General features: G+C 36.9%; 1 protein-coding gene across 2 annotated transcripts in view; it reads left to right on the forward strand.

The window, feature by feature from the left end:
* The window catches only part of FGD4 (FYVE, RhoGEF and PH domain containing 4), a 214,824-nt gene that overhangs the window by 187,483 nt on the left and 6,397 nt on the right, over positions 1 to 20,944 (forward strand). For both annotated transcript variants that reach the window (XM_059935621.1, XM_059935620.1), the window contains exons 9-16: positions 2,135 to 2,193; positions 2,507 to 2,653; positions 8,365 to 8,537; positions 11,784 to 11,814; positions 12,029 to 12,121; positions 12,474 to 12,599; positions 16,205 to 16,345; positions 19,081 to 19,221. In XM_059935621.1, coding sequence (XP_059791604.1) covers positions 2,135 to 2,193; positions 2,507 to 2,653; positions 8,365 to 8,537; positions 11,784 to 11,814; positions 12,029 to 12,121; positions 12,474 to 12,599; positions 16,205 to 16,345; positions 19,081 to 19,221 — 911 coding nt within the window. The remainder of the gene's footprint in view (positions 1 to 2,134; positions 2,194 to 2,506; positions 2,654 to 8,364; positions 8,538 to 11,783; positions 11,815 to 12,028; positions 12,122 to 12,473; positions 12,600 to 16,204; positions 16,346 to 19,080; positions 19,222 to 20,944) is intronic.

A 20,944-nucleotide genomic window follows, 5' to 3' on the forward strand; every position in this document is an offset into this window, starting at 1 on the left:
ATATTGGTGCCAGAAAATAACCTCACTGGAAATTGTCATCAGCACCTCAATTAGGCAAGCACTTTTGAGCCCAAATCATAGGCTTGGAGCAATGCAAATCACATTTCTCATGCTGGTTTCACATTAATCATTAACTGTGAAATATAAAACTATAGTCTTAGAGACATCTGGAATAGCAATACACAATTACCTTCTCACAGGAAGAATACAACCATTCAGAATTACTAGTGCTGCTGGTTAATTAGGTAGGTTGATACATACCAAGAACACTAAGATGACATTTACTATGTAAAAATAGCCTAAGCAAAGTGATATCTCTCTACCTTTCTCTACTCTAAGACAGAAGAGACAATGGTGCTGTTTAGTGTCAGTTAACATTTTCCCTGAGAAAACTTTATTCCTTCTCTACTCCTGTACTACTTTTTTTTTTTTATGAAAAAATTAAAAATCTTTTATTTTTTCATTAGATCATAATGGAAGACTTTTTAGGGCTTAAGAGTTTCAATAAGAATTTTGTTTTCTTGTGTACTTTAAAAAAATCAGTTAACTGTGAAGAGAAAATTTAACTTGGATTAGTAATCAACATGTACAAACAATAGTGGTGTACAGTCTTAAAGCATTGCTACTTTCTCTAATACTTTTTTGTCTGCTGTTATAAGTGAACCTTGTTGAGAGATGGACACAAAACACAATCTTTGGTCTTAGAGACTGGGTCTTTTTCTGAACATAGGCTATCTGTGATGTTTCTTCCACCATCCAAGTGAGTTGGTGACCACAGGAACTTCTCATCTCCCCTTTCTTCCTCTAAAGTTTAGAATTATCCTAACTTGTCTTCTTCCACTTTCCACTTCATCCCCGCTTTCCACTCACCTGGCCTGAGTGCTTGGTTTTAGTAGTGGTAGGATTGGAGGTTGGATCACCATTGCTACTTCTCAAACTAGTCTCGTGGGCAGTGGCCCCAGCCCATCTTAATTTGTCTCCCTCTACCTTGGATACTATGTGGAATGCAAAGAATTGCTCAAAATCAGGATAGTTCTCCAAAATATAAATAAAAATTCTGCTTCTTCTGTACTCAAAAGACTTTGACTCCTGCTAAGGTAGCTATGTCAAAAATGAGAGAGTCAGCAACATAATAGGGTATTTTATTACTCTTTTTGGTTTCCCATTACTACTTACACTAAAGTTCTAAGGAAATCACAGAAGTACTTTTAGAGACCTAAAAGTAGAGGGGAAAGCAACAAAAGTGCATTTTGTTCAGCAGTAGAACGAAGAAGACAGAAAAGCTGGTTCAGAATAATGGGGTTGTTGTGGTAACAGAATTAACCCAACCAGTATTCATAAGATAGGAAAGAAAGGAAGAGAGCAGGACATGATGTAGGATTGAGAACATTCCCTCAGATTAATCCAGCAGGAAGCCTCAGCTTTCACATCTCTTCACCAGTAGTCCCGAAGCTCCTGCCTTGCCCATATCAGAGTTCCCATTCCCATCTCTCGCTACCACCTGGCCTAGCAACAAAACCCTCCGTCAACATTGGCATCAGAAAATTCCCTTTCACCTAGACTAGAAATGTGAGTGTGTTTTCCCAAGGAAAACTGATTATGCTTGGTGGTTAATTTTCTCATAAAACTAGTGAAATACTTACTACTGCTGAAATATTGTAGAACTTTGAGTCAGAAGACTTAGGTTCTAATGTAGCCCTTCAGTATCATAATTTGTGACCTTAGCCAAGTCACATCACTCTCTACTTCTTTCATCTGCCAAATGAAGCTAATATACTTTCCATTCAAGGTTGCATAAGAATGAATTGACCTAATATATATGAAAGCCCCTGACAAAGTTCCTTGTACCAAGCTAGTGTCAGGGTGTTTGTTATTTTGAAGGTCCCTTATCAATTAAATGTACCTGAGAGCTTACTCACTGTATATGACTTTTAATGAGGAAATACCCTTCAAGTTCCAAATAATCTGCTTACAAATGAACTTTTGAAAGTATCCAGCTTGTAAATGCAAATTGCCCCCTGCTTTTATCGTGTATCTTCGGTCTCAGATTTCTTCTTATTGTACTGTATATTATTCAGCTATCTAGTAACATAGTAAGGACAAAATGTATTTACTTTTCTTTTTTTCCATTTAGAATCACTTGAAATTATATCTACAGCAGCAAGTCATTCTAATAGTGCAATAAGAAAAATGGTAAGTGGTTTCCAGAGGAAATGGGAATATTCCAGTTAGATAATTGCCAATAATATAGTCTGATATTATCTACAGGTTTGGACCCAAATGAATTGATACAAGTGAACAAAAAATATTGTTTATAAAATGTTTAGTGTTATCCCTCTTCTCCCAGGTTTTAATTTGATCATAACTGACATACTTTATACCAAAATTTATGCTTAGTTCCAATCCCTTCTGAATTATGTATATTTTAGCTAAGGTCATTGATTAAAGGAACTAAGGTGAAACCTCCTTATATATGATCTTGCTGTGTTTTGTTTTAATTTCCTAGGAGAACCTAAAGAAACTCTTAGAGATTTATGAAATGTTGGGAGAAGAAGAAGACATTGTAAATCCTTCAAATGAACTAATAAAAGAAGGACAGATCCTCAAACTAGCTGCTCGGAACACATCGGCACAAGAGCGCTACCTTTTCTTAGTGAGTTTTGTAGTATGAGCAAGTCACATAAGAATAACCCATAAACAGTGTTATATGCATATTGGAAAAGTAGGATGCTTGCTTGCTCTCACCAAAACAATTATATCTAACCTGGTTTAGTCAGTACTGTCAGGATTCCACATCAGGGAATGTCCTTAGTAACTGAAACTTGTTCTTTCAAGGACACAAATCTTTTTTTGAAGTATTTTTCTATAATCTTTCTGTGTACTTACCATGTATAATTTACTTCAGTAACACGTAGTGAAGATGATTTAACCTTTCCATGATGATCATAGCCATCAGTGTATATGTGGGGACCACTATTTTTAATTCTTCTAGTTGAAGAAATATATAGACAAAGTTGTAAAACTTGTGCCTCAAATATCTATGTAAAAGTACATGAGTTTGCTACATAATTCCTTTTCACTGCGATCAGTCTCCATCCCTGCCTTAACTTCCGGGAAATGACAGTTAGTCTAGAACTTATCGAAAATATAGGCACTCTCCCTGGGGCATCCAGGCCATTATATTTTAGTCTCTGTTAATTCCAGTTCCTTTCTATATCTAATGATATAATAATAATCATAATAGCTAACAATGAGTAACAATAAGCTAACCTTGAGTAATAGCTCAGTAAATGTTAGCTATTACTATGATTGTTATTATAGGCAAAGAAACAGACACATTGGTCAAGAGGCTGCCCGGTAACTGGCACATGACACATTCTCAGGATGTTATCACATCTGACTTTTCTGCTGCAAGGCAGTCATCTCACCAGCCTTAGTATGAGTTGTTGGGGGCTTAGAGGCTTCTGTTGTCTGGTTACAGCTTCCTTTGAAAGGAAGATTTACAGGAACTAATTGTCATGCAGAAGGGTGTTCAGTATCTCTCTTGAAGCGTTTCTACTTCAAGTTTGTATAACTAAAGAAAATTGAAAACATGTCCATCCACACAAAATTTATACATGAATGTTCATAGCAAAAGTATTCATTATAGCCAAAAAGTGGAAACAAACTAAATGTCCATCAGTTGATGAATGGATAAACAAAATGTGGTATAACCATGCACTGGAATATTATATGGCAGTAAAAAGGAATAAAATACTGATACATACTACGTGAATGAACTTTGAAAACGTTGTGTAAAGTGAAAGAAGCCATTCACAAAAAGCCACACTGTGTGATATGATTCCATTTATATGAAATGTCTAGAATAGGCAAATGCATAGAGGCAGGAAGTAAGTAGTGGTAGCTTAGGGCTGGTGGGGAGGAGGAAATGGATACAGGATTTCCATTTAGAGTCATGAAACGTTCTAAAATTAGGTAGTAGTGATGGCTGCACGATTTACAAATATATAAAAACCATGAATTATACATTTTAAAAGGGTATATGAATTATATCTCAATAACTTAAAAAATTTATAGATATTTTACAAATTAACTATAAAAAAGTCTTCATTGGAGCTCAACAGAAGAACTTCACCTTTCAGAAGTTTTACAGAGACCTAAATGTAAATCAGTGACATGTGATGTCATGTTAGGGTCCAGAGGGCTGTTTATTTTGAAATGTAGGTTTTGTTATTCAAATATGGTGAGGCCAACACATCAGGAGATGATTGCCATTGAAAAGATAGTTATACTCGGAGATTCCAAAAGGAGGGGGCATGCCACACCATGGAAGAGCTACATGAGAAAGCACCAGTTGGTCAAAAGGCAGAGAAAGCAAGCAGCAAATGTGGGCAAGAGCCTGTACTGTGGTTTCTGCGAGAAGGAATGGGCAAGGCAGAGAAAACCAGCTTAGAATTTGCTAGTTTAAATAATTTCATCAGGCTCTGGCACACAGGGACTGTTGCCTGGTACCTAGCCTTAGGGTTCTTAGGGAAGGGGAACACTGACCCAGAGTGTAAGCACTCAATAGAGGAGGTGATTGGGGTGTGAGTTCTGGATCTGTTGGTTTCCATATGAAAGTCATGCTTGCAGGTGAGTCACTCACTGTCTCAAAGAATTGAGTAGTCCTGAGAGGGGGCAGTCCTCCAATGTCAGCAAGGCCCCAAGATGTCAAAGCATCAAAAATCCAGATTAAAAAGAGATGCTTAATATACTGTTCTGGGCAAAATGCCTGGGAGTCAGTGTCTTCCCTTTGTCTTTACCTGTAGGTGCTTAGGTAATTTTCCTTTCCCCTCTTCAACATCAGTGTTACAGTTTCTATAGTTAAACTTTCAGCTCTGTGTCTAACCAATGGCCTTGGTTTAATTTTCACATTTGAGAATTATTCTGGAAATAGTTTTGGATTGAATACCTTAATTCAGAGCCAAATTAAACAGCTATTTGGAGGACAGATGGCAAAGGACCTTGGGGGAATACAACAGTAGTGACTTTGAGAAAAGTACCCATCTTGTTCCAGTTATTATAAGCTATCAAGCATATCGTGTCATTGCCTTCCAGGAGAATGGAGTCATACAGCAGAAATTTTAGGAAAGCCTTATTCATCTTTTGAAGACCATCTTAGAAGCAGTTCTTGTCGTGTTCATTCTTTCAGTCCTTCCCCTGTAGTACTGTACTTGTCACAGAATCTCTCCTCTCCCCAGCACACATTTATTCCCATAGAGCATCTTTTTTTTCTTATATGTAGAAACTTCAGAAGTACCTTTTATTTTTTCTCCTTTCTCTCTAGAAGTAAAATGAGCGCTAGTTTTCTATTTCCTATTCTGGAGATAATTACACTTGTAAATCTGAAAAACCAAGTTATATTTAGAATTTGATTTCAGCTTTCAAATGATCATCATGTGTTTGCATATTTGCTTGCCTCCACATCATGCTTTTTATGTTATGTAGGTTACTCTGTTGAGTAAGTAAATAACCACACCTGACATCTGAAAGTTAAAAAAAAAAATCACTGAATTATCCCATAGAATGATAGGAGGTTTTATTCTTGGCTCTTTGGAGTTCTAGTCCTTGTTTCCTTATACCTTTTGACAGAGTTATATATATTTTTTTCTCTTGACTTATTTAAACTTTGAATACAGGCCGGGCACTGGAAATTTTCTCCAACAATGTATTTTTACCTTCTAAAACAAACTTTAATGAACTGTCACTAGTGAGACATGAAATTGAATTATTTCAATCAAATAATATATTTTAAAGAGACTTGAAATAACTAGTTGAGGAGCCCTGGAGATCAAGAAGCAGGAACCTCCCTACACTTTTAATAAAGTTGAGACTTTCTTCTAGGTTTTGGCACAGCCTAGCACTTCTAGAGCTTGCCAGCCAGAGACTGCTTTGTCAATAACTACTTCTGAGTAGCGGGCATGGAATAAAAGGAGTTTCTTTCACTGAAAGGGAAAGTCAGTCTACTTGGTGCTACTCCCTCTTTTAGTACCAGCAAAACCCAGAGAAGGTGATGGTGGCTTTTGCCACAGGAGCAAGGTTCACAGAGGGAACAGGACTAGCTACTTAATTCCTTTACGTATATGGCATCTTCTTTGTAAGCATTATCACCTTCACCTCTAAGCAGAAGAAAAAGGGTATTTATTGGCTAGCCCTGTCCATTTTGGTGGCGCTTTGCAACTCCTGCAGTACTGTTCAGACATGGCCAAATCCCCTCCTGAGAAGACCTTATAGAGGAAAGAAATACTAACATGAACAGTTAGCAAGCTGTTGCCTTAATCAAGCTGGGATGGTGATGAGAACATTTAAGAGTATTTTCAGATCTCTAAATTCTGTGTACTACAGTGAGGCTGTGATTGCCATATTTAGAATACAGTGGACAATTAATGATAAAGCATTGATTATGTTCCCTTCTAGAAATGTAAATGTGAAATGTGGTGCTCAGATATATCTGATAAAAACGTATTTAGTGCCCTTTTATTTCTACATTATACAGTGTGGAAATGAAATTTATGATGTTAGTTATAGGAAGTTGCAAAATAATGTATGAGGAACAAACTGGTAAAAAATTTGCTTTCAGAATGAGTACAGTGGACATTGTCACATAAAGATGTTGAAATGTTTTAAATATCCATCAACATTTCTTTGATGGTTGGAGCTAAAAAGAGGACCTGACAACAGGACATTATTCCTCATTTAATCCTCTCAACAACCTGTGACTTTTACAGATAATGATCCTGAGACATGAGAGGTTACATAAGTGTTTAAGTTCCCAGTTGCTTTTCTTACAAAAATATATTTAAGCCTAGAAACAGTGTTAGAAACAATAAATATGAAGTAGAAAGATAAATATGGACCTTCTTTAGGAATCTGCCTACAAATTAACCCCCATATTTAGAGTTTCATCCTTTTGCATGTTTTAATATATTTAAAAGTTAATTAAATGCCTTCCCCAAATCATTGCTTGGTACTGATTAGCAGGAGCTGTTCATTGTTTTGTTTTGTTTTGTTTTTTTATAAATTTACTTATTTTTTATTTATTTTGGGCTGCGTCGGGCCTTTGTTGCTGCGCACGGGCTTTCTCTAGTTGCGTTGAGCAGGGGCTGCTCTTCGTTGTGGTGTATGGGCTTCTCACCGCGGTGGCTTCTCTTGTTACGAGCCTGGGCTCTAGCCACGCGGGCTTCACTAGTTGTGGCTCACGGGCTCTAGAGCGCAGGCTCAGTAGTTGTGGCACACGTGCCCAGTTGCTCCGTGGCATGTGGGATCTTCCGGGAGCAGGACTTGAACCCGTGTCCCCTGCATTGGCAGGCGGGTTCTTTTTTTTTTTTTAATTTATTTATTTAGTTATTTTTTTTTGGCTGTTTTGGGTCTTCGTTTCTGTGCGAGGGCTTTCTCTAGTTGCGGCGAGTGGGGGCCACTCTTCATCGCGGTGCGTGGGCCTCTCACTATCGTGGCCTCTCTTATTGCAGAGCACAAGCTCCAGACGCGCAGACTCAGTAGTTGTGGCTCACGGGCCCAGTTGCTCCGCGGCATGTGGGATCTTCCCAGACCAGGGCTCGAACCCGTGTCCCCTGCATTGGCAGGCAGATTCTCAACCACTGCGCCACCAGGGAAGTCCAGGAGCTGTTCATGGTTGACTAGAAATGAGGCACTAATTTGATTCAGTTTCAAAATAAGGTTCTTCATTTTAAATAAAGACTTTTTGCTAAAATAAATGACTTTTCTGTTAATTCATACATGATGAATTCTTAAGCAAGATGTGGGGCAGTATAAAACAGTGACTTTGTTTTTCTACAGAGGATTTAGTGTGCTAACCCATGTTCTAATGAAATTTGAACTAATAATTTGCCTACTTTTTTAAACTTAACATTAAACACATTGGTAAAAATAATTGCTAAATATTAATCTTTTCCTCTAACAGCTATTGTAGACTTGTTGCCTGACACAACAGTTAGAAATTTTATTGCCTAAGGGCTTCAACTTACATGGTTGAGAACTTCAGTTTCTGGTATATAGAGGTCCTTAATAAATTGTTGCTGAGCTTAATTTCCTTAACTAACTTCCTTACTAGTACAAAATGATGATTGGTTTACTTAAATATTAATAAAATATTTATGAACCAACACAGGGGGGAAATATATGTTACAAATTTTAAAATATGACAATTTTGATACAAGCATAAAAGCTCTCTGGTATTTAAGTAATTTTTCTCACATAGAAAGTATGGTATTCCCTGGAATTTTTGTCTAGGGCTACTTTCAATATTGGTCACTTTCCTCTGTCTTTGTTTTCCTGTTTTTTTACATGTGTTCTGCCTTTTTGCAGTTCAACAACATGTTGCTGTACTGCGTGCCAAGATTCAGCTTGGTGGGCTCTAAATTCACAGTTCGAACCAGGGTTGGCATTGATGGAATGAAAATTGTAGAGACTCACAATGAGGAATATCCACACACTTTCCAGGTATCTGGGAAAGAGAGAACACTGGAACTACAAGCCAGGTAAGAGAACCATTCCTATCTCACAACTTTACAAAAGCATCAGAATAAATTGTAGGACAAAATAATTCTGAGGATCTATCCCATGTCTGGTTGGACATAAATGGAAAGATGTGAGCTCTTGAAAGTCAAGAATTATGTCTTCCCTTTTGATTCCTCTGTAGTGCCTAGGATAGTGGTTTTTCAGACAGTAAGCATTCAGTAAATTAAAGTGACCGAATTGTTGCATTCAAGCCAAAGTTTTGAGTCTTCTAGGAAAAAGTTCTCTAACCTTTTTTCCGCCATCCTTCCTTTTGGTCCACAAATGTTTATTGATGTTTATTATTTCATGATAAATGTTGAAGCTTTAACTATCTGTCCTTCAAAGACTCTGCATTCATAGGACTTAATGGCACTTTGATGGAGAGAATGATTTTGGAAATCGATCATTTTGGAGGCATTTTGGAAAAGATGATTCTCCTGCCACAGTTGAGGATACGTGAAGGGGGCCATTTGGGGCTCTAGTAGCCTGTAGCAACCAGGACTTCTGAAAGGGGTGGCTCTTCTTATATGTTTATTGAGTGGGAGAGAAAGATCTGGAGGCCTAGCATCCATCCCCCTACCATAACCACGTTTGGAAAGAAAAAAAAAAAAAAACATGAGAACCACTGTAGTAGATCACAGCTACCTCATGCGTGAACCTCTAGAAGACAGAGTGCTGTCAGGTTTTAAAATATCTGCTTTAGGAAACTGTCATCCATTTATCCTATAAAAAAAAAAAACCTAGCATGGTGAAAATTGAGATACACCAAAAGTTCACAGATCAGAGGTTAACTACTGATCCCAGCTCTGATGGTTTTCATACCCTAGAATCCATGGAAAATCAGAGAGCCCTTCTGTTCCTTTCTATTCCTTTGCACCAATAGCATGTGGTTCTGGTTGCTTAGGTGAACTCATCCTGGATATTTGTGTTTAGTAACTATGTACGAGCTTAAACTTCACATTTTCAAAAGAGAATAAATTATTTTAATAGGAATCTGTGCCCAGGGAGCCAGGGAATTGGTGATTATAGATATGGAACATGTGGCAGGTTAGGAAAGTTTGAAGAAATACCTAGCCAGTCCTTTGATTTCCCACAGAAAATATATAGTGAACCTGCATTACTTAGGGAGCTGCCAGGAGACTGCCTTGAGGATTAGGAGGCAGCATTTCAAGCATGAGTTAAAATGGTGGTGGACTTGGCTTTGGATGTTATGGTTATCCTACTTTATCATGGTGAGATTTGGACCCCAGCCATCAAACCCAAGAGAACAATTTATGTTACTGTACTTGGAAGCTCCTGACCTAAGTCCTCACTCAGTGGTTGACTCCCTGAGTGATTGGCCCTGGCGACAGAGAAGACTCATCAATAGTTCTGATCATCATAGAAGTCTTCATTACAGATGAATGAAGGTTCTGCTGGCTCTGAATATCAGCATAGTTCCAAATCTGCAAACCCGAGAAATGTGTCTGAACAGCAGAAGAGAGATTATCAAGGATTCTTGGGTTGCCTGAGTTGAGAGGGACTCCAGCCCCCCTCGATTAGCAGGTTGGGCTGTTTTTCGCTTCAGGATGGGGCTGATTCATGAAAATTTTTCTTAAGTACAGACAGTTATCATTTTGTAGAGTTCCAATATGCACTATTGGATGCATTTCAATTAGTACTGAAAACACATTCATTTTTCCTTAAATTTCTTATTCCCCTAATCTCATTGCTTTAGTTGTATTTATGATTACATGATGAATTGAAGATCTGAATGAAGTGTGATTACTTATCTTCTGGTCTATAATGACTCTCTCAAGAATGTAGACAAACACTGAAATTCTCAGAAAGTCTGAAGGATTACATGGAACCCCAAATTGGGTATATATTTGGTGATATTTAAAGAGAATTCACTTCTGAAGCCAACACAGAAAAAAATGTTCTGCTTTTCTTATTAGATAAGTCAGCCTGAAGACTGACCTCTCACACTCTACTTCCCCTTCCATATTCAAAAGAATATAAACTTTTGAAACAAAATTATTTTATGTAGTTTTTATTCAATGGTTTTCTATTGCTAAATGGATATAAAAATATAGTGATGAGTAAATTAAACAAAGGAGTAAATTTTAAAATCTGCCATGATTGAGAAAGTAAAACAAAAGGCATTAAAGACTTGTCAGGTTACTTTGCATTTAAAAGGCTAAAAGCGGCTAGCAAATAACTATGCTTCCAGAGCAATAGAGCTGATTTTGTGGGGGCGGGGCATAGCATTAGGGAGAAACCTTTTTTGAGGGGCAAGATTAAAGCCCCTGCCCCCACCAAGGTTCTTGGTTCAGGATCCCCAGGTGAAATATAAGCAGAATCTTACATTTGACAGGCACGGATTCCAGCAGTATTCCTGGCACATCATGATACTCAGTTTTTGTGAGAAAGATGGATGGTGTCACATGGATGGTATGATCACAGACTTATACATATGTGATACCTGTGGGACTGTGGCATGTGACAGTCAGGCTGGGACAGGGACTCAGACTTAGCCCTAGCCTACCAAATACATACAAACAAATAGAGCCCACTCTTCACAATCCCTCAATTTGGAGATCTTACTGAGTCCAAAGTCTACTAAAAGGGAAATTTTTTCCCAACAGAAAATTATTAAATACTGGGGTTCATTAATCTGTGAAACCTCCTTCCTACAGGCATTTAAATCTTCATTGTGTTTTATCTATAGTGAATTAGGTATGGTATTGCCTGAAGCCTAGCAAAATAGAATTAAATTGTTTACCAAAGGAAATGTTACATAGCTCCCTAAGGACTTACACAGATAATTTATAGTCTCAAGGATAATTGCAATCTTTTCTAAGATGGGTTGTGACTAGCAGCCTTTCAAAGCCTCATGTGTTTTCATAAAGGTGAATTGGAAGACTAAGTCTATATCTAGTATAATGCTAGATCTACAGATACTTGATATATACAACTAGATGATGGTGGTTAAACTAATAGAAGACAAACTTAACTCTCTCCATCAAAAGTTATGTGTACCAAAGTAAGTGGATGGTATAAAACTATGTTTATGAATTCATTTGTTCAATTGCCAGAGATTCTGTTTAATTTTTATTATAACTCCTTCTTGGACATCCCTGAATTTTCCAGAAAGTTGGAATAACATAAATACAGTTGTATGCACCAGGTATAACTCATTAATGTTCTCTTTATTCACTTTAATTTTTTGTTGTTGTTTATTTTAGTTCTGAGCAAGACAAAGAAGAATGGATCAAGGTAAACCTGATTTCTATTTTCATTTTTTTTTTGTGGTAATCTCTGTATATGTATCCAGATGCACATATATTGTTTTATTATGCACATATTGTAGTCATCAGAATAAGGTCATTTAATTTTTAAGGTGATTTCCATCCTAGATATTTAATAAAGTGTTTTTATTAATTTGCATGTGATACTTTAATATGTGCTTTGAATTTCATGTATATTTTAGGCACTTCAAGAGACTATTGATGCTTTCCATCAGAGGCATGAAACCTTCAGAAATGCAATTGCCAAGGATAATGACATTCACTCAGAGGTTTCTGTAAGTTGAATTAAATTCTTTAAGTTCTTTTCTGTTTGCAGTTGCAGAAGATCTATCTAGTCATTTTGTTACCCAGTCTTTTCCCTATGCAATGCCAAAACTGGCTATTTGGACAGAATCTCATTTCTTCTTAGATGAATACAATAGAGTGCCTTTTCATGCTGCTTAAATGTCTTTGAACCTTTTTTTTTTTCTTTCTCTTTTTCTGGATCTTGAGTTTCAGAACATGGTATGAGCAATGTTGTTAAAATTCTTTTTAAAATAAATAAATGAACGAACGGATGGATGGATGGATGGATGGATGGAAATGACAGTTTTTGCCATTAAAGTTGAATCTCTCTTTCCTTTTTAGACTGCTGAGCTAGGAAAAAGAGCCCCAAGATGGATCCGAGATAATGAAGTTACAATGTGTATGAAATGCAAGGAGTCTTTTAATGCCCTGACGAGGAGAAGGCATCATTGTCGAGCATGTGGACATGTATGTGAGCTTTCTTGGTCATTAAGATTGTTAGTCACTATATAAGTGTTGTAAAATCATTAATTGGAAAAAAACAAAGAAATCATTCAATAAATCACTTAGTTGATAAACTTCTGTTGGTGATAACTTTATGCAAAGCACTGTGCTGGGTCCTGGAGAAAAACTGGTAAGCAAAATGATAGCCAGCTTCACAGAGCTCACATTCTAATGGAGAAAACAGACCAGTCAAATTAACAGACAAGCATTTCAAATGACTATAAATGCAATAAGAAATCAAGAAGCTAAAATGGGGAATAACGGTAATGGAAGAGGATTTGGAACCAATTTTAGTTAGAAAAATGAAGACCTATCTGAGGCGTTGCTATTTAAGCTGATGCCTAAAAGGTGAGAAAGAGCTAACCATAAGAAAGAAGGCAGAAAGAGCATTCAGGCAGTGAGAGTTGTATGTCAAAAGCCCTGAGGTAGGAAAGAGCTTCATCTATTCTTTTTAATTTTTTTATTTTTTAAAATAAATTTATTTATTTATTTCTGGCTGCATTGGGTCTTCGTTGCTGAACATAGGCTTTCTATTTATTTGCAGCGAGTGGGGGCTACTCTTCGTTGTGGTGCATGGGCTTCTCACTGCAGTGGCTTCTCTTGTTGCGGAGCACGGGCTCTAGGCGCACGGGCTTCAGTAGTTGTGGCACGCAGGCTCAGTAGTTGTGGCCCACGGGCTCTAGAGCACAGGCTCAGTAGTTGTGGCACATGGGCTTAGTTGCTCCGCGGCATGTGGGATCTTCCCAGACTAGGGCTCGAACCCATATCCCCTGCACTGGCAGGCAGATTCTCAACCACTGCGCCACCAGGGAAGCCCTGATCTATTCTTGAGACTGCCAAAAGGTCATGTAGCTGGAGCATAATGAGCAATCTAAGAAATAGAAAGATAAATAATAACCAAAGGAGTCAGTGACTTTGAGAAAATATGAGATGGAACCTATAGCTTAAGTAGAAGTTCAGACTTTTGATGGGGAGAGGGAAACTTCCCTCCATTATAACAGAAAGGATAAAGGGAAAGATGAGTGGAAATGTGGGTGTGTTTTTGATTTGGTGGTGGGAAATGAGGGAATTTAGATCTGATAATATCTACATATTCATTGAAGAGGAAGAGGAAGAGTCATCATCTGAAAGTGAAGGGGGAAGTAAGAGGGAGGGGGGAGATTTGAGAAAGAGAGCTAAGTATGTAATAGTTGTCTCTGGGCAGGAAAAAGTGAGCCTACCAAAGAAACAAAGATGCCCATTAGGGGTTTATGGTTATAAATTTAAAAGGACACACTAGTCCATTTAATGGAATGAAATATCTCTAACAAGATTCAGCAACTCAAGCCAGCTAAGGCAGTTGACAGGTTTTCAGGGATTGAATTGTTTCATATGGAAAGAGTGAGAAGGAACAAAGCATGACCTGAAGTTGGAGAGAAGTAGCAGCAGGTTTTGGAGGGCCTTGTAAACCAAGTTGAAGATTAATACCTTCTTCTAAAAAGCAACACATAAGCATAGAGTAGGGTAGGCATTGTAGTGTCGTGACTGAATGTATTATTAGTATGCTTTCATGCAACAGTTTTTATTGATAGTACTTTCAGATTATTCTCAATTACATTGCAGATTTATTCTTCCTTTTTTCCTAAGTTTTGACTCAGTGAGACAGTTTTATAATCAAAATCAAATTGATAGCAAACATCTTTTTTTCCCCCTCAGTGTAAGACTTCTTTTAATCTCTCATTGAGTGTGCTTGAAATGATTTCAGATATTGACATACTTGCTTTCAGTAAACAAAAATATGAATGTACTGTGACATAATTTGAAAATAAGTATTAGTTGATATGAATTTGCAGATACAGACATGTCTAATTTTAAATCCTAGGGTAATTTCATTGAAATTATGAGAAAACAATGAACAATTTTTTATTATGAATTTTACATGATGTGAATCTAAACCGAAAGTTTTACTAATATTTATATTTCTTAAATATAGTTTGTCCACTATAAATGAGGGAAAATATTCTTCTAGAAGCAAGAAGATAATTTTATTTATTTATTTGGCTGCATCAGGTCTTAGTTGCACCATGCGGGATCTTTGTTGTGGCATGTGGGATGTTTCATTGCAGCACGCAGGCTTTTCTCTAGTTGTGGCATGCGGGCTCCAGAGCACGTGGGCTCAGTAGTTGTGGCATGCGGACTCCAGAGAGTTCAGGCTCAGTAATTGCGGTGCACAGGCTCCTAGTTGTGGCACACGGGCTCTAGAGTGCGCGGGCTCAGTAGTTGCGGCACGCAGGCTTAGTTACCCCGCAGCATGTGGGATCGTAGTTCCCCCACCAGGGATTGAACCCACGTCCCCTGCATGGAAGGCAGATTCTTAACCACTGGACCACCAAGGAAGTCCCCAAGAAGATAATTTTTTAAACTGCAAGGTTATTTTTTAAACAGTTACTATAAATAGTTAGCAAAATACACAAGGACAATTTCTCATAGAGCTTACAGCCTAGTGAGGGTGACAAACATTAATTGAAAAATCACACAAGTATATGATTAAAAATTGTGATCAGTGCATGCAAAAAGCATATGGAACTTTAATAGCACAGTGATAAGAGATGGGCTGTATTCTGGAAGTTGGAGGAGTCTTCCTTGAGGAAGTGAAATTTGAGTCAGTATCTGAAGGATGAGCAAGAGTTAACTCACTGAAGCAGCGATGAGAGAGGGAGGGAGCAGAGCACTCTAGGAGCTGTTAGAAGCCAGTGTCACTGAAGATAGAGTAAGAGAGGTAAATCATGCAGGACTTTATAGGCCACGGTTAAGAATTTGTTCATTATCCAAGAACAAAGGGAAGACTTTAAAGAAATTTAAAAAGAAGAGAAATATATCAGATTAGCATTTTTAAGGAAGCATCTGATGCTATTTGGAAAATAACTTGGAGGGGATCTTAGAGTAGTGGCCTGGACTCCAGTAGGAATGCTACAAGGACCAGTCATGAGGCTATAATGGTCCAAACCAGGACATTGATAGCTTGGACTCAGGTAATTGCAAGGAAGATGTAGAAAAATGGACAGATTGAAAAAATATCTAGGAGATAAAATCAGCAGGACTTTATAACATGGTGAATCTATGGGGTGAGGTAGAGAAAGGTATCAGGATGACTCCTAGGTTTCTGACTTGCCATAACTGGTTAGAAGGCTGTGCTATTTCCAGCAATAGAGAGTACTCTGAGAGGGGAACAGGTTGGGAGGGATGAAGTGTGATAAGGAGAAAGCTGGGAGCAAGGTAGACCATGAATTCATTTGGGGAAGATATAAAACGTCCAAAGGTATGAAGTGTAATGGTCTGGACCAAGCCTTTGAAGAGCTCCTACCTTTAGGGCCAGGAAGAGAAGGATGAGCAAGCAGAGCCCATCACAAACAGCATTATAATACATGACAAATACTCCAAATGTTCATGGGGATATTGTTAGTCTGATAAAAATTTGCCTTTTACATTTAACTTTTTCTGTTTATTATTACCTATAACTGATTATTGCTTAAATCTTGTTATTTTTTAAATATGATTATTCACTCTTTGTTATTTTTTCTTAATTTAAGGTGGTTTGTTGGAAGTGTTCTGATTATAAAGCTCAACTTGAGTATGATGGTGGTAAATTGAGCAAAGTTTGTAAAGACTGTTATCAGATAATAAGTGGATTCACAGACAGTGAAGAAAAGAAAAGAAAAGGAATTTTAGAGGTATGAAATATTAAATATTGGATATCTTTCAGATTTTTATACTAGAAACAGAATTTTTTTTTTAACTCTGAAGAATACAAATGATATATTTTGTTATTTCTCTTAGTATTTAACAATTTGGACTATGATGAGCAAGATTTATACTTTTGTTCTATTGCTGACTCTTGGGGTCATGCTCAGTTGTACAGAAAGAAGAGGGACAGTGCTATGTTAACCAATGTGTATTTGAGAGTAAATCCAGTCCTTCCTTGGCATCTGCGGGGGATTGGTTCCAGGACCCCCACAGATACCAAAACCCACAGATGCTCAAGCCTCTTATATACAGTGGCATGATACAGCCAGCCCTCCATAACCTCAGGTTCTGCATCCACAGATATGGAGGGCTGATTGTGTATTGATTTTGTGAAGGTAGCTGTGGTCAAATATTAGAGTATTAATTGACATCTCTTCTAATGCCCAACTTACTACTATATATATATATTTTAAGAGGAAAGCTTTTCTCTCAGTTTCATCATATTGGCTTTGAAAATACTGTACGATATTATTAAAATTTAAAGTCTTATTACCTGAAAAACTCTTCCAACTTATTGCATTAAAAGAATCATTTAATGGCCAGTGACAGTAATCTGAGAACTGCGTTGAAATATTATTGAAATGTCTTACAAGTAAGTTTGATTCATGTTTTAGATAAATTCAGACCTCCCAAACCTAGGAACTGTAATGCGACTAGTATCTGAAATAAGTTTTACACCCAAAGATATTAACAACATAAGTAATAAACTACATAATAAGGGCTTTGTGACAGAAAGTTCAAGATAGCCTGGAAATATGTGAAGAATAAGCTCATGATCAAAATTCATATGTATCTAAAATCATAGACATACTTGGTTTATTAAGAATTTCTACAATTTATTTAAGAATCAATGAGTGAAAAAAAAAAAAGAATCAATGAGTGTTTATTGAACTCTACACTGTATAAACATATAAAAAGTCATTTCTGTTAACTGAAGAAGGATCATAAACTTCAAGTTCCACTTGAGGCTAAAGTACAGGCCCACAAACTATAACTCTGCATTCTTCTAGGATATAGATGTTGCTTGTATGGCAGACCAGAGTGGACTTTCTCTGGCAGGGAGGGTGGAAAGACATGCTTCAGCAGCTTCCAGAAACACAGTCTCGGAAGACTGAACAGCAGCAATGGATGAGACTGGCATAGAATAATGAGTCAAATAACTTGTTTTAAGGGGTGAGTTTCAGGCTGTATCTATGAAATAAAAATCTCTAGGTAGTTTTCTAGAAAAACCTGTACTTGGAGGAAAATTAATCAATTACTTATTAGGTTAACACATTTAATCAAATGTATTTATAGTGTGAAGTCCATAAGTAGAAGATAAGTGTGGATGTGTGCATATGCACACACACATACATATATATTTGAAACTTACTCATGCCAACTAGTTTGTTATGTCCTCTAGACCAAGGATCAACAAATTTTTTCTGTAAAAGGGCAGAGAGAAACTATTTTAGTCTTTGCAGGCTGAAAGGCAAAACTGAGACTATTACTTCTAAAACAAGAGAGAAAACAAATTTTCTCAAATTTTTATTGACAAAATTAAAAGTAATAATTTAGTACAATTTTTGTAATATGGTAATAAGAAGTATGGAATTCCTTTGGGAGAGGGGAGATAGAGAACATTTCACTTAGTTGGAGTCCAAAGTTAGTATTCTAGATCATCAGATTGATTTTAAATGTTCATCTGTAAAAACTCTGCTTAGCTCACAGGCCATATAAAAACAGGTGGTGGGCTAGAGTCCATTGTTTGCCAGTCAATGCTTCTTAAACTATCTGTGATGAAGGGCCAGTTTTACTTTCTAAACCATCACAGCTCAGTATTTTTGTAAAATACACAATCATGTGCTTGGGTATCATCACAAGTCAGACTGCTATAAAAGTTTCTAAATGTTTACTCTTGCTTTCTGTGCTTATCTCGAACTGGTAGCAAAGCAGTTTGCAAACCAGCACTGTTCAGTGGATGACACTGGATTTGAGAGACAGAAAATAGATGCACACCAGTTGCTTTCCATAATATGTGTAATAAAAACCATCATTTAGTCAAAGGATTTTGTTCCCTTTTTAGCCAGTGATTTACGTATTAGGAGACAAAGCAGAAAACCGTACATGGCTCCACAAAGAGTTATTGCAATTTTAAAAACTTTAAAGTTATCTCAGGTATAGGACAAAGGTTGCTGGTAAGTATTTGCCTTTTTGCTATTGCATTCTTACATAGTGACGTTGGTATAGCATTGTGGCTAAGAGTTCAGACTCTGGGTCCAGACTCAAATCCTAGCACACCAATTCCTAAATCTTAGGAAAGCTATTTCATCTCTAAACCTCATAATAATACAAGTAATAACTTTTCAGTGTTGATGTGAGGATTAAATGATATAAGTAGTGAGCTAAGAAAAGTGCCTTCATAGTAAGCAGTCAATAAATGTTTAATTTTATTTAAACTACAGGTCTGGTAATACAGTTAAAATTGACTTAATTCATCATAGATCTAGATGAATGTTTAAATAATAATTGCAGATGAACCTTCTCTAGACAATCCCAGGAGGCATTTTATATAAACACATTGTAATTTATGAATGTTACCTTAAGTTGAATTACCTCTCTATCTGGTTTATTTTGTGTTCATTCGCTCTCTCTCACTGTTTCTTTCCATTGTATTTTCTAGATTGAATCTGCAGAAGTATCTGGAAACAGTGTGGTGTGCAGTTTTCTTCAATATATGGAAAAGTCAAAACCTTGGCAGAAAGCTTGGTGTGTGATCCCCAAACAAGACCCTCTTGTGCTGTACATGTACGGTGCCCCCCAGGTATCTAAACTTCATCTTTCTGAAGGGACGGAGGGAGGCCAGTGGACACTGAACTTAAAATCCTTCCATTACTTCTCTATAGAACAAGAGAATTCACACAGTTTCACTATTTTTCATTATAGTTGAAAAATAGTAAGTAACTAAAATTCAAGTTTATTTAGACTGATTCCTTCTATAGCCAATAATTTCTTCAGCCTGTGGATCATTTGCCCTCTTCCCTCATTCCTATTCAGTGGGTTTGAGAAAATGTGAATTGAATTAGGAAAGGGCATGGGGAGAAGAGGTTGAATCAGAGGGAGAGGCAAGAAGGAGAAGGAGCCTTTTTAATGATGGGAAATATTAGTAAGCCTTTTTTTTTTTCCTGCATGGAGGGATACTTGGAAAAGAAAGGAATGTGAGAAGGTGAATTTAAATCAACCTTGGATTAACATTATCCAGTAACAATTTTTTGAGACCTTATATGAATGGATCTGAGATAAATATATAGGAACAGCAGACATACACCAGGCACCTATGGATTGTGTTGTGCTTAAAAAACCAACAACACTTAAATCAATTGTGCACTCACCTGGAAACATATAAAAATTTTAATGTACCTGTTGTGTTTTAGCCTACACATATCTACATTAAGTACTAGTAAAACTTTTAGAAATAGACTAAAAATGCTGAGATATGTGTGTGTGTGTGTGTATGTATTTTTAATTGAAGTGTAGTTGATTTACAATATTGGGTAAGTTTCAGGTATACAGCACAGCTATTCAGAGATATATATATATCTCTCTCTGAATATATATATATATTTCTTTTTTAGATTCTTTTCCCTTATAGGTTATTACATAATATTGAGTATAGTTCCCTGTGTTATACAGATCCTTGTTGGTTATCTATTTTATACATAGTAGTGTATATATGTTAATCCCAGCCTCCTAATTTATCCCTTCTCCCACCCCCTTTTCCCCTTTAGTAACCAAAGTTTGTTTTCTGTGTCTGTGAGTCTCTTTCTGTTTTGGAAATAAGTTCATTTGTGTCTTTTTTTTTCTTTTAGATTCCATATATATCATAAGTGATATCATATGATATATGTCTTTATATGGCTTACTTCACTTAGTATGACAATCTCTAGGTCCATCCATGTTGGCATTATTATTATTATGGCATTATTTCGTTCTTTTTTATGGCTGAGTAATATTCAATTGTATGTATATATACCACGTCTTCTTTATCCATTCATCTGTTGATGGACATTTAGGTTGCTTCCATGTCTTGGCTATTGTAAATAGTGCTGCAGTGAACATTGAGGTGCATGTATCTTTTTGAATTATGGTTTTCTCTGGATACATGCCCAAGAGTGGGATTGCTGGATCATATGGTAGCTCTATTTTTAGAGCTGTTCTCCATACTGTTTTCCATAGTGGCTGCACCAATTTACATTCCTACCAACAGTGTATGTGGGTTCCAATTTCTCCATGTCCTCTCCAGCATTTATTATTTGTAGACTTTTTGATGATGGCCATTCTGACCGGTGTGAGGTGATACCTCATTGTAATTTTGATTTGCATTTCTTTAATAATTAGCGATGTTGAGCATCTTTTCATGTGCCTTTTGGCCATCTGTATGTCTTCTTTGAAGAAATGTCTATTTAGGTCTTCTGCCCATTTTTTGATTGGGTTGTTTGGTTTTTTATTCTGTTTCATTGTTTTTCCTACATTCTTTTCCTGTCCAT

The sequence above is a fragment of the Balaenoptera ricei genome, chromosome 10, assembly GCF_028023285.1.
Source record: "Balaenoptera ricei isolate mBalRic1 chromosome 10, mBalRic1.hap2, whole genome shotgun sequence".
Taxonomy (NCBI): Eukaryota; Metazoa; Chordata; class Mammalia; order Artiodactyla; family Balaenopteridae; genus Balaenoptera; species Balaenoptera ricei.